The sequence below is a fragment of the Haliaeetus leucocephalus genome, unplaced genomic scaffold, assembly GCF_000737465.1.
Source record: "Haliaeetus leucocephalus isolate CR32 unplaced genomic scaffold, Haliaeetus_leucocephalus-4.0 Scaffold964, whole genome shotgun sequence".
Lineage (NCBI taxonomy): Eukaryota > Metazoa > Chordata > Aves > Accipitriformes > Accipitridae > Haliaeetus > Haliaeetus leucocephalus.
This window is the reverse complement of record NW_010973400.1, coordinates 4,062,734-4,076,378: the sequence shown is the minus strand read 5'-3', so window position 1 is coordinate 4,076,378 and position 13,645 is coordinate 4,062,734. Positions and strand designations below refer to the sequence as shown.

General features: G+C 39.2%; 1 protein-coding gene across 2 annotated transcripts in view; it reads right to left on the bottom strand.

Annotated features, from left to right (window-relative positions):
• RCAN2 (regulator of calcineurin 2) overlaps positions 1-13,645 on the bottom strand; it is an 86,062-nt gene that overhangs the window by 29,671 nt on the left and 42,746 nt on the right. Inside the window, exon 1 of one of the 2 annotated variants that reach the window (XM_010584296.1) lies at positions 7,128-7,214. The exons of the other annotated variant lie outside the window; for it this stretch is intronic. Within the exon in view, the coding sequence (XP_010582598.1) occupies positions 7,128-7,214 (87 nt within the window). Of the gene's footprint in view, positions 1-7,127; positions 7,215-13,645 lie in introns of those variants that run through there. 2 annotated transcript variants of the gene reach the window in all.

Genomic DNA, 13,645 nt, shown 5'->3' with positions numbered 1-13,645 from the left:
CATCTCTCCCTCCAGATGCTGCCAGAATCTCAGGCAGATTCTGAAAGGCAGCAGGTTTGGGCTAATTCCAAACAAACCCAAAAAACAGCTAGTAACTAAGCAAAGCCCCTTGTTCTCTGGAAAACATCTCGAGCCCAAACAGCATTTGAGATTGAACATCTCAGAACCTCACTGTTAAAAATAAGGATTATTAATTACACCAGATGTGATACATTCCAATCCAGTTTCCTAATCAGAAAACTTATTTTCCAGTTCCTTAGTCCTCCATCTGGAAGTGAGAATACTTGGAACTTTTTATCTCTAACAACACTCTGAAGTTTTTCAGCAACTCCAGGAGTACAGAATAGACACACTGCCATGGAGATGCTGCTGCAGCACCCAGCTCTGCACAGGCCCATCCAGCTGGTTTCCTCTTGCAGTTTGCTCTGCAGACACCCTGTAAGGACAGTCAGGCTGTTTACTCCATCAGAGCTGCTACAACCAAAGGCTTCTCCTTGATTCAGCACCAACAGAAATTCCAAATGGGGGCCGTTAAATGCATCACAAGAACACTGACGTTGTGAGGAGGGGATCTGTGCTTTCACGAATTAACATGAACGAAGCGGAAATCAACCTGAATTCTAGGTAGAAAGCATAGGCTGGAGCCAAACTTGATGGCTGCATGTGCATTTTAGAAGCATTGTCAATGAGGAAAAAAAGGGGAGAAGTTTACCGTTTGGCCAGAAAAAATTAAAGGTATACTATCCTATACTGCAGATAGTGCAGAGGGCAGCTAAACTGCTATGCCTCAAGCTAGCAGCAACTGAGGCTCATCTATATGATCTACACAAAACAAAAGAGTCAAGACTCAACACTAGGAAGTCAGTAAATACAGTTACTTCAAGGAGGGTTAGACAGTACAGTCTCAGAAGTCTCCCGTGGGGGAAATTTTAATTCTGTTGGCATTTAGGGGAAGGTGCTTATTGACACTTAACCATATTAGTGGGGGAAATTTTCAGGAAAAGCCCATGCACGTAGTCCTGGCACCACTATAAATACGTGGATGGAAAACACAAAATCCTGCAGCAACTGAATGAACACTGACTAGAGGCTTAGCTTGGCCAGTTTCTGGACCTTGGCAGCTTGTGTGTCAGCCAAGTGTTTGATAAACTGTGGTACTCTTCTTGTTCAGCATCTGTTTGCCAAGGAAGAATTCACTGCTTGAGACCACACTGTCATGGTTGTTTGCATTCTAGCATACGATTAGATAATATCTTCCAAAGCAAATATGCTGTTTAGCACATGAACGATCAAAACTAAGTAGATTATCTAATGCCTTTGGTAGAATCACCCCTAGAAAATATTAAAGGAAGACTTGTCCAACCATAAAGATATCCATTAGTCTATGTGCAAAAAAAAAAATTATTCAAGAGATACACACAAGGTTGGTGCAGACCTCTACCTCAAACCCTGCAGCTTCTCTTAATATCAAAGCTTAGATCATGCTAAGAAGCAGCAAATGGTATCAGTAAAGCTTGAGACAAAACAGTGCACCTATACCGTACCTTCAGAGAAGAATAAGACTAGATCACTATAGACCTGAACACAATGTGCCCTTGAAAAACTTTTTTGAGAAAAACTGAAAGAATTTGGGTACTTCAGCTCTCTAGGTTCTTCTGGGAATTCTAACGAAAGTAATTATTTAACGAAAAATCAGTATTGCACTTGCATCTCTAGCAGAAGTACCGCAATCTGTAGCTGTACTGATTAATTCTTCAAATCTGCTGAAGAAAATCATCATCTCTTCATTGCTCCTCACACAGGCTGGGCCATTTATCAGTATAATTGCAAGGTCCATCTTACCTTATTACCTGCCTTGGATTAATGCTGCACCTTCTAGCAACACATTCTAGCTGTTATTTATTTTCATTTGACCACAAATTGCTCATTGTCTAGTTATCCTTATTAAAAGGAAATATATTCATGTGACTTCCAACAGAAAGGAGGATCAAAAAGAATACAAAACCCTCTGACTTGTTCTGCTGTTCACTCTTAGTATTAAAAGGGTGAAGAATGAGAAAGAGAAAGCATGCCATATTCACAGGTGCATAAGCACCTGCAGCTGCCATTGACCTCCAGTGAAACAGCAGCATTCCCTTCTGAGTCAAGAAAAAAGCAAATACAAATAATTGAAGGTAAGCTTGAAGGGCACATCGTGACCCTTAGAAGCCATACCATTTTATCACTTCTTTGGAAACTTCTTAAAGAGTTCAGTTGCCTTCACACAGGGGCTGTTAGAAGGACAAAGGCAAAGCCTAAGCTATTTTTGTAGCACAGGTTACTGGCAGTGCCTCAGTCTGCAGTAGCACTGGGTGAACAAGACCCAGGTTTGCTGGACTCAGAGACTCTCAGCGCTGACACTGAAGCCATGCAGCAGGGTCAATGTCCTGGAAACAGCATTACAGCTTCTGGGACCTTTAGAAGAACAGCGAGAACAGGGCTACCATTAAATTAAAAGCAGAAAGTGTCTGTCTGGACACGTACCTGCTTATTTAGGTACTAAATATTTCTGTTGCTTTTGAAATTTTTTCATATTTACAACGTAGCAACCAGTGCTTTATATAAAAAAAATAGAGATATTACAAGCCTCTTAAAACAAGTGACATCTTTTATCTAACTCCCTTATTTTAAATCATTTATATCAATATTACAGCTTTTTGCACACTGTAGAAAAAGAGGTTGCACTTTGCTCTCCAAACCAAACAGTCCTATTTTTAAAGTGTTAATAGAGTAAATGAGCAAGAAGCTAAGTGTTTTCATTCTTCCTCTTTGTTACTTACTCTAGGTGAAGACAGTAAGCAAAGATCAAAAGACACATATATCTATTTCTCAGCTTGCTGGATCTTGAAGATTTCACAGATTTCTGTGCACTGGGCAGCTCGCAGTATCCAGAGGAGCAGTAACACTCCTCCCTTTTTCTACAGCTTTCTTCACTTGACTCTAATCTCAGAGCACTTAAACTTTAAACCTCAGAACATCTCTGTGAATGAGCTGTTTTTACAAACAGAGAACTGGAGAGTTAAAAACACAAGAAGCTAGGATAGTATGCTTTCATACTCTAGACCCCAGAAGTTTAGATACGATGGTAGACTGCTAAACCTCTCAAAGGCAACTGCAGGGCAATAACTATTCTCCAAGTCATTGATCCCAAACAACTAGTATTAGCAGTGTGCTTACTGGAGCATTTGAACTGAATAATGAGTTTACAGATTGACAAGAGATCCTGCCCCAACGGGGATTAATGCCCCAAAACAATACAGCGACAACAGGGAAACTATTTCTGCTATTTCCCTTTGCTGGCTGGCTCATGTCCACATTGTTTTTTCCTTGTATTAAGATAGCGTTCTTCTCCTCATTACTTTACATCACTGTCTTCAGATACAAATTTGATCAGTCTGGATCATTAGTATTTCTTCTCTGCTACAGTGGTCCCAATCATACCTTGCTGCCTAGCGGAATGGTGCATGTGAACATAATTGAAGAGAGAACATGAAGAATTAATAATATAAGAATATCTTGCTTAGAGTAAGAAGTATGAGTTTAAATTCTCTTCCACTGTTTCAGTGATGTCTGGAATTTCTGTTAGAAATAAACAAGATATTCATTAACTAATTGCTTATGTAACAAACATCATTACATAAAGTTATCATCTAGAGGCACCGGAAGAAGAATTTTAATTATCCAGGTGAACTTCAAAGCAGAACTGCACTTCATGATTTCTATGGTTCTCTTCTCAAGTTTCCCAATTCCTGATACACAAACACTGAACAGTCAGTAGCATCTTTATTAGTGTGACCCAGTTTTTGGATTATAAAAGACATTTCAAAGCAGCAACTGATCAAAACCGAAAGGCCTGTTGGATGGGTTCATGGATGGTAAACCAAGGGTGTCAGTGCTGTGGGCCAGCTGCCAGTTGCAGGGCATCCACACAAACCTCTGTTGAAAGGACGAGCCGCTCCAAATGCTGAAACTAAAAAGCTTTGCCTTCAGTACTAAGTAATAGCTCTCCTGTTCCAGAGGCCAAATGGAAAAAAGAGTATTTCCGAGCCTGTCTGCCAGATGCTAAGAGCATAATGCCTACAGAATAAGGTCACTTCCATAGGTGTAAAAGCAGCAATAACCTAAGGAGCTCGCTCCGCTCCAAGACCGCTGCCCAGTAGCAGCCTTTGCCTCTCTGTAAGAATGCCCCAGCACTGAAGGGCTGTTGCCCTGGAGGAGTGACAGCCTCAGGAGGCATCATTGCCACTTGCTGCAAGAGCTCCTGCTCTACAGCCCAAATACATACCAAGCTCTTCCACTGCAGGCCTGGCAAACAGGGCAGCTCCTTTCCACACCTCCACACCCCTCTTCAGCTTGCTGGCTGCCGTCAGCCTCCCAGGTGCGTCCAACCCACATGCTGTAAGCGGGACAGGGATGGCTCAGTACAGCGAGCATCCTGCTCCAAAGCCTTGAAATAGTGAGCTATGCTGCAAGCATATCCTAAAACCTAAAACACAATCCTTGCTGACATTAGAGAACTACTTCTACAGGACTAATAGATCATTTTAGCAAATCTCATCAAGCACCACACGTATCATGAAATCTTTAATGTATCTGTTCTACCACTGAAGGAGCATTCCCTTCATACAGCCAGAAGGCTGCCTACAAAAAACTCTCCCCTACGTGAAAAGCTCTGTAGCAGAAGAAAACTGAAAGGATAGTAGCCTAGACTTCAGTTTTCAATACTACTTGTGCCTTCCAGTTGACCTGCAGAAGGGCTGGGCGGAGACGTAGGTGCACACAGGAGAACAGGGCAGGGGGAGAAGGCAGGATTTCTGTGCTTGCATTTGCTCTTCTACTGCAAGTTCCACACCCATCTCTTCTCAGAAACAGCTTCCTTCCTTTTTAACCTTAAAGCTTGATGTTCCTGTCATCTTATCGAAGTCAACGCAAACATTTTTATGTTGACAGAGACCATACTGTCAACACCCCCCCCACACCTTGAAGTGAACCCCTTTTGCAGACAAAAAAACATTCTTTTTTTTCTTTGCTGCAATTCTCCTGGGTGTGAGCAAAAAAGCAGTAGGTCTCTCCACCTGCAAAATATCAGTAGGGCTGAAACTTTCACAGAGAGGCTGCCCACGCTGCAGCCTGCTGTGTAGAGAGAGACTGGGCATCAGCACGGAGCTAGGCAGGCTTGTGCACTGGAAGCAGCCTAGCTGCGGCAGCGCTGCACACAGCCTCCGACAACCGAGTTTGTTGACAACTAAGTGAAAATTAGCCTGCAGTGAGCTGTGGGTCACCGAGGACAGACTGCTTCTAGCATCTAAGCCAGCCAACTTCTAAACAGACTTACCGTTTCTAAGCTGCAGTGCAGTCTGCAGTGCAGTCTCCATTGTAAATATACCTAAAGTCTTTGCAGTCAACATTTTAATTCAGACATCAGAAAAAAAGAAGAAAAAAAGGCAGTTTTAACCAAAGCAAACAAAGTACAGAAAGTCTAAGTAACATGAAAGGGATTACAATTCCTGCAGTGTCTCTGTAACCCTTTTGTTCTCTTCTATGCCATGTTCCTGGGCCACACTCTCCAGATGCTGCAGCTTAAATCAGGCTAATCCAAGTCTTACAAAGTCAATGGAACACTTTCTGCTGATTTTATGCAAGCCAAAATTTCGCTTTTTCATTGCTACTGCCACATGAATAAGGATACAAGAAAATTACTACAACTTTAATTTCTTGCATAGTCTTACATTGAGCACAGACCAGACACTATAAGACAGTTGCTCCAGGTACAAGCCCATATCAATGCAGGTATAATTCCTAAATTTAAAAAAACATGTTCTTAAGTAAAAAAGAAGAAAAAAAGGAATAAGCAGATGAACATTTTACTACTTCAAAATGCTACAGGAAACATGTCCCAATGCAGGCAAGACTGCTCACCTGAACCATTCCTCTGAATTATTCACTATTTCATCTCTAAATCCAATATTAAACTGTTAGGAAAAAGCTTCTTAAATTAAGAAGAATCTCTTGCTGGCAACACAAAAGCATCTGTACAAAGTACACATGATATCACCTGGTAACAAACTAACAGGGAAATAAAAATCGTAATAACCTCTTGCAAATGAAAGTGGGTTTATTTCCAGATATTTCCATTGGCTTCAATATTTGACTCAGAATTAAACAGAACAGGGGATCAAAATTTGACCTCCAATTTGTAAATCCTTCTTCTCCCTGTTCCACTCTTTCAATACTAAGAACAATCAGATTAGAAACTAATGTATCTTTGTCCTTTAAATAAACTGCTGAATATCACTGTATTATGCCTATGAGCTCTTTCAGATGATCTGTGAAAAGCATATTTGAAATTCCTCTTTCAAACTTAATTTGCAGTGATTTTCTTGCAGTAATATGAGAATAAATGAAAAAGATAATTGATTTCAACAGTAAGCAATTACACACAATGACTTTTCTACAGCAGTTGTCTAATTAAGAGACTATGAGCCCAGCATATCAAGCCTTAGATTTAAGCACTGTTTTTGATGTATTCATATGATATGTGAGATGCACAACTTTTTGTATACTGTTATATTGCAGATGCACCAAAATACTTACTACAAACTTCTAACCCTTCACAAAAAATTTATACTTGTATACATTATTTAGATCTGAAGAAAGAAACAGCTACTGTTCAACTGAGTAAAAATACCTGAAGATTATCATATCAACACTGATAAATAACATATACGGCAAGGCTGATCTAAAAAGTGACACTGGACTAAAAATATCTCAACAAAATTAACAATGAATGATTTGTTATGAATATGAAACATGCATATGCACAGATGCCAGTTATATAACCCTTTTCTTGTATCATTAAAGAGTAAACACCAGCCTATTCTTTCAGCTTATCAAAACACAGTAAAAAGCAGGCACATTTCTCTCCCATATTTCTCTCCCCTAATTAACAGATTTTTTAACTGCATGTCTTTTACTACTGCAGCAGAATCTCATCTGCCTCCTTATTCTGAATTGCTACATACAAATACCTATTGCTCCCAAAGGCTTTTCTAAGAAGCATCTGTAACAAAAGAATTGTAGGCGCATACCTTAACCTCTTGGTTGGCAAAGATCTCCACATCAACCCCACAGGCAACCAGAGTGGAGACATCACAGTCCATGCTACGGGCTGGCATCCCCCCCTTCTGTACACAGAGTTAGGCAACCTCAGAGTAACAAATGATTGGAAGAACAGAAAAAAATAAAATAAAATCTTCAATTCAGTATTGTAACTGAACAGTCCAAAATTCTGTTTCAATGCTGACAATAACTGCAAGCTTCCGACGCAAGCTCTTTGCACTTAACTGAGTTGCTCCTTGCCTTTCCCTCGTACACCCACCAACTGAGCAGGCACAGCATAGTAACAGCGCTATTCCATCTCTCATGGCAATGACATCACCACAAAGACTGACATAAGCTAAATCTATTTTTTCAACCCTTTTATCTCTAGGCAGCACAGTGGATCAAATTGAACATGATTATGTGCTAAATCTGAACTCGGACTAAATCAATTCAAGCAGCGTTCACTGGCAACTGAGTCATAGCTGTTGTTTCAGCTGAGTGCTTATGCTGGCAAAAAAGATCGCCAGACACTGAAAGCTCCGCTCTGAGTGTAAATTAACCCAGCGTTTAAAGCCACTAAGCTCAAGGTAACATTCATTACTTCATTATACTTTAAAATCTACAGCAGAGCACTAATGAAGAAAATAAAACCCAAACAACAAAACCTCAGCACTCTGCTTTTAATAGCTCTATGTCTTCTTTTTTAATAAAGCACACTATATAACCCTACACATGAGATTAGAGAACATCTAGTCCTGGCATCAGGAGTGATCAACACACTGCAAATTTGATCTCAGTACTTAGACATACAAGTTGCACTATGACTCATCTTCATAAAGATCAGAGGCATGTCTTGTGTGTGATTTGGAAGTCAATACCCCTTCAAAGAACAGAACACGAAAATTTCCCTTGAAATTAGGAATTTGCACTAGGCAGCCTTTATACCATATGTCCTTAGAGCTACTACTCCACAAATTTAACACTATTCAACTGAAAGAAATATTTTTAAGTAAAGTGAAGATGTTTTACACCTGCTGACTCAGTGGATCTGTTTATTCTTTGAAAGTTTATTTTTTAATGATAGAAATAAAATATCTACAAATTTGGGACTTCTAAAGTTGATCGTTATTCCAGACCTGCACCATTATTTTTCCTCTAATGTTTCATTCTTGTCATCCATAAATTACTTTTAATTGTTGCAGGCCTAGAGATGACATTTGTGGGTAAGTCAGATTAACAGGCAGAATTAAAATATTTATTAAACTACTGATATAAACCTATAGCAGCAGCACACAGCTCAATGTAAGAGACTGTTCTGCTTAACTCCGCTTCATTGACAGAGATATTGCAGCTTGTACCATGTTCTGTGATGCTGCGCATAGTTTGCTACTGATTTTTAAACTAGGTTGTCTAAAACTATCTCAGACACGTGTACTGAACCGCAGTCAAGTTGGGCTGCAGACTACCATACCCTTAATGAAATTCAGAATGAAGACACCTGGGGAAAATATATTGAGTTCTTTGCACCAAAACTGTGCATTCAGACACCTAAAAGCAGAAGCGGCTTCAGATTAGACTCAAGTCACCCAGCTTTCTATCTTACTCTTTCACCAGCACCATAAATTTGTTAAGCGCAGGGATTTCCAGATTAGCCAAAGACAGAACAACCTCCGCTGAGAAATCCACTCTTTACACCTGTGAGTTGGCAGTAAGGTTAGAAGCTGATACAGAAAAGCTGAGATCTCTTACCAGCACATTCTTTTCCAAGTTCTATTAAATTATTTGCCCACTTTTTAAATTGTATTTATAGCAGCCCCCATCAGCAGTAATCACAAGCTCAGGTCCAGAACCAGGACAGAAACATATCCCAGCACTAAAGAGTTTACAAACCAAGACTATACTGATCAACAGAAATGGATGAGGTAGTACAAGGCAGCAAATGAATCAATATGGTTTATCATGATAATCAATTATTTTGCAGACCAGTCACTTGATCACTGTCAAGTTTTTTCATAAAACATAGGAAAACACTTTTTAGAAAGAATTTGAAGTTAACATTTTTGTGCATGTTTAGAGGAACTTTTATTTATATATTTGAATATCATATATATGTGATATCATAGAAAAAAGCCATAAAGATGCCTGATTGAAGTTCTAAGCAGGCAGCAATGGAAAAATCATGTCACTAGAAAACTGAGAAGTTAGTAAGTGGTTATCAAAGAGCTGGAAGGAAACACTGAAAGCAAAGACGAGTCATGTATATCTGAGCCTAATGAAAGTTTTAGCAGTAATGGACCAACAGGACAAAAAAACATAACGAACATTTGAAAAAGGAAAATATCAAGAATTGGACGATGCTGATCACTAAGGTCTAGAAAGGCATCTGAAGTGAAAGCGATGCCTGGCCTGAGTGTGGTTTCATAGCAGCGACAGAAAAAAGATCTTACAATGCAGAGCTCCACTGCTCCACTAACTAAATAACTAATTTATTTAGTTTTTTCATTTTTAAAACTGTCACCTATCAATTTCAATAGCCTATCTCCTTAATCTTCTTATGAAAACCCGGTACATGGCATACGAACTGACCTGTTCCACTTCATGATTATTTTTGCACTTCTACTATTCATCTCCTTTCAAAACAGAATCATTGCAATTTTTCCACTCCATCTGAGTAAGGAAATGTTACTGAGATCACAATTACTTTAATTTCATGTTTCTTCTTGCCTATTCCTAAGCATAACCCACTTTTTTCCCCTTAAAATCCACTCTAGCTCAGTAGGATATTTTAGTGAGCTCTTTACAGAGCCAACCTAGTTGTTTTTTCTTTTCAGAAATTAAATTCAATTCACCAAACTCGCAAGAAAAAATAAATCCATATTTCATGCATATTTTAAAGTATCATGTTTAATAAACAGAAATTGATAGAGACAGATATGCACTTCAGCATACTCAAAGAACCTACTCTTTCAGCAGGTTCTCCAGATCACAAGCTGCTACTAATCACAGCTTTTGTACTAACGTGCACAGGAAAGCTGCTCTCTTGTTGGCTGGTGCTAAGCTAGAGGATTTGTGGATCACATATATACCTTAAAGCTTCACCTGAAAGTTAAAGGCTAGACAATATATGGAACATTAATACTCACCAATACAAGCAGATCTTTTTTCAAGTAAAACATTTGGTGCTGAGGACCTGACATCAACAGTATACCTATTTCAAGAGTGATTATTTTAAGCTAGCTCTAGTATGCCTTGAGGACTGGTACCCAGCAGCAGCACAGCGGAAGCAAGCCTGGAGGCATCCTGTTTTAGGTTCATCTGAAGGGAATCCACATGCGGAGTGCTCTGTGATGTGAGCCAAAGCGCAGAAGGTGGATGACCATTTCAGAAGAAAATTACCTGAACTAGAATGTTAATTTAAGTGCGTCGAAAACTATATAACTCTATTGCCGTCCCCTACCAGTTTTACATTGGGCTTAATACCACAACCACTAATTCAGAGAATGGAGAAAGAGTTTTGAACAGTCATTCAGAAGTTTCTCAACATGTTTCAGGTCTTGCCCGTAGTAACAATTATGCATGGAATTAAATGGGCATTATTCACTATATGTGAATATTTCAGGGGAGTGAATTTAAGAACAATTGAGACCCACTTGTATATCTAGGCTGAGTATGGAAATACCAAGTTTTTAGTTACATGTAAAGCCATCAAACAGGTTCTGGAACTCAGAATAATACTGATTAAACATAACGTGGTGGTATTGTTGCTTCTTAAGAACCAAAGTAATCCCATAGCTTTGTTGCCTCAAGCCTTCAAAAGACTGACTAACAAATAAGAAGGCAGTGATAGTTTAAAGAAAAAAAAAAAAAGCCACAAAACATGAGAAGTTTGATATGTTTGCTATTCAAGGGCTGTTTAGATTATGTATACTCAAGGTAAAGCTTATCTAGTTTAAGATTCTGCTTACAATAGAGGATGCTTAAGGAGTGTTTGGATAATAGTCAAGGCACCAGATAACGGACATTTCAGGGTTACAGACTTGCTAATAAAGGACCTTCATCCTCCTTGGCATTGAGGGGTTGCCAAGAGAAACAAAGACCCTGGTGTCCTCAGATGACACACGCCCACAGAAGGGCAAAAGGAGGAGGGGGATTCTTCCCCAAACGACCCCCGAAGACCACCAGAGACCCACCCAGGCGTAGAAGGCTCTGGGATGACTGCTCAAGAGAACACCTTGTCATGCTTGCTCAGCATAACGAGCATGCAATAGTTAGGTGGAACATACGTATTAGATAAGCGTGGTGTTTTAACTAAAGTGTGTAAGTATGGACTGAAAACCTCAGTGGGGGTGCTCGATTTGTGGAAATCTTCCACCTTGCGCAGAATAAAGCAATGCCTCCTCTCTAAACGTACTTTGTGTTTCGGGAGTTACTTTCTGATGAGGTGACAGCATCACTAGACTCTGATGATTAACACTTCATGATCATGTCTTACACTTCAATCAGCAAACCCCTCCAAAAAGACAAGAAGTTTCCAAAATCAGAAAGAGAATAAGTCATGTTGTTCCAGTCAGGGACAATCTCGTGTTCTGGATTTGTACAGTGCCTGGGATAACACAGTCCTCGTTTACAACCTTTACTCCTATGTGTGGAGTTTTTGTTTTTCTAGAGCGTTACCATAGTTATAGCTATGCTTCAGCTTGATAGGTATAAATAGTACCACAGATTTAAGACTTTTCAAGCTCAACTGTCAAGTCATTAAAACAACTTGTGCAAAATCTTGACCCTCCTTTTACAAGCAAACAACTACTGATTTAGCCTTAGGGAAACTTCACTGTATCTAGACCTCACAGTAACATCGGCCACATTATAACCAAAACCACTAGCTAAATTCAAAAGCAACTGTGAACATTTTTTGCTCACTGGATAAAGCTTGTGTTCATTATTACTAGTAATAGAGGGATTATTTCTGCAACAGCTCTGCTTGCAGATGCAAACCATATCAAGGTGCTGTAGAAATCAAGAACAATAAAAATAAACCCTACATCAATGACCTTTTGACTCTTGAATGGACCACCGTAAATAGATTTACATTATGTCTGACTCAAATGTTTTTAATGATGTGCATCTTTATTGACCTCATTCAGACCACTACACAAGTCAAAAGTATTTAAAACCAAGCTCCCTTATATACCTGTCGCTAGGAACACACTTTTACAAATATAATCCTATTTTTTAACAGAATTATAAAAGATAAATACTTTTAAAAACCCATAAAAATTTAGTAACGTAAGAGACAGCCCTGAAAAAAAGCCCTCAAAAGACAGTTCTTCCAGTTTTTCTGTCTGCAGCAGAAGATAAGAAAGGCCAACCAGATCCATTCTTCAAGAGCAAAGCTAGCTCCTCCAAAAAGGTCTTTCATAAAGACATTAAAAGAGGAATACTGAAGAGTAAGTAGGGTTCAGCTCAGCCATAGAAGGGAAAAAGAACATGTGTAATTTTTTTTAGTTATGACAGTGAGCATTGTCTCATGCTAAAGTAGATTACCCCCAAAAGGATGGAAGTAACAGATAAATCCAGCCCAACACATCACATCAGGGGAATCTGGGCCAATAAGTGGGAACTGAGGGGAGGAGTTATCCTCATCTCTAACTACGTTGCAGTTTACGGTCTGTGTATGTTGAAGGGTGAAAGGCTGGCACTTTCAGGACACAATTCAGAGATGTCTGAAGCTGAGGGAGATGTGAAAGCAAATGAGATAAAATACATTACCTGATGCTATGAGCTAACATTGCCATGCTAGATGAATTCACTGTTACCCGGAAATAATATTCCCACTCATCATTCCCAAACAGAATGGCCACCAAATGTTACTCTGTTAAATTATGCCCCTTTGTGGGGGCATGTGAGAATGCTGTGAGAATTTTAACTCTTATGTATACCCTTTTTAATAGATGAAAAAGCCTGAGATTCCATTAATGTCCATTAGCAAACTTCTCCAAGAACAGAGTCAACAGCTGAAACAAGAATGAGTTAAGCCTGAGGAAGCCTATCTGTACCAACTTACTCTTTCCTCGGTTCTAAATTACTATCAAAACTTCATGAACTTTCAGAGGCTATTGAACACAGCAATATCGAAGATATAAAAAAGAACATGTAGAGCATCTTTGAACCCCCCAAAGATGATAAATAGATGAATTATACATCAATATCTTTTAGATAGAAGATTTAACTGGTATTTACAATAAATAAGGAACAATGAACTATCCATCTTCCCAAGATGAGTTTGACCCCCAAGCTAAAGTTTCTACAAATTCTAAATTGGCAACAATTGTGGCAAAAAAGGACTCCAGTTCACCCCTTCTCATACCAAATAATCATTCCTATGGTTTGAAGATTTTTAAAGACAGAATTTTGGCCAGAGAAAAAAATGAAAATGGAAGTTTAACTGAACTTAGAATAACCCTAAATCAATAAGTTTCTCATACGTGCAGAACTCTAGAGCTTG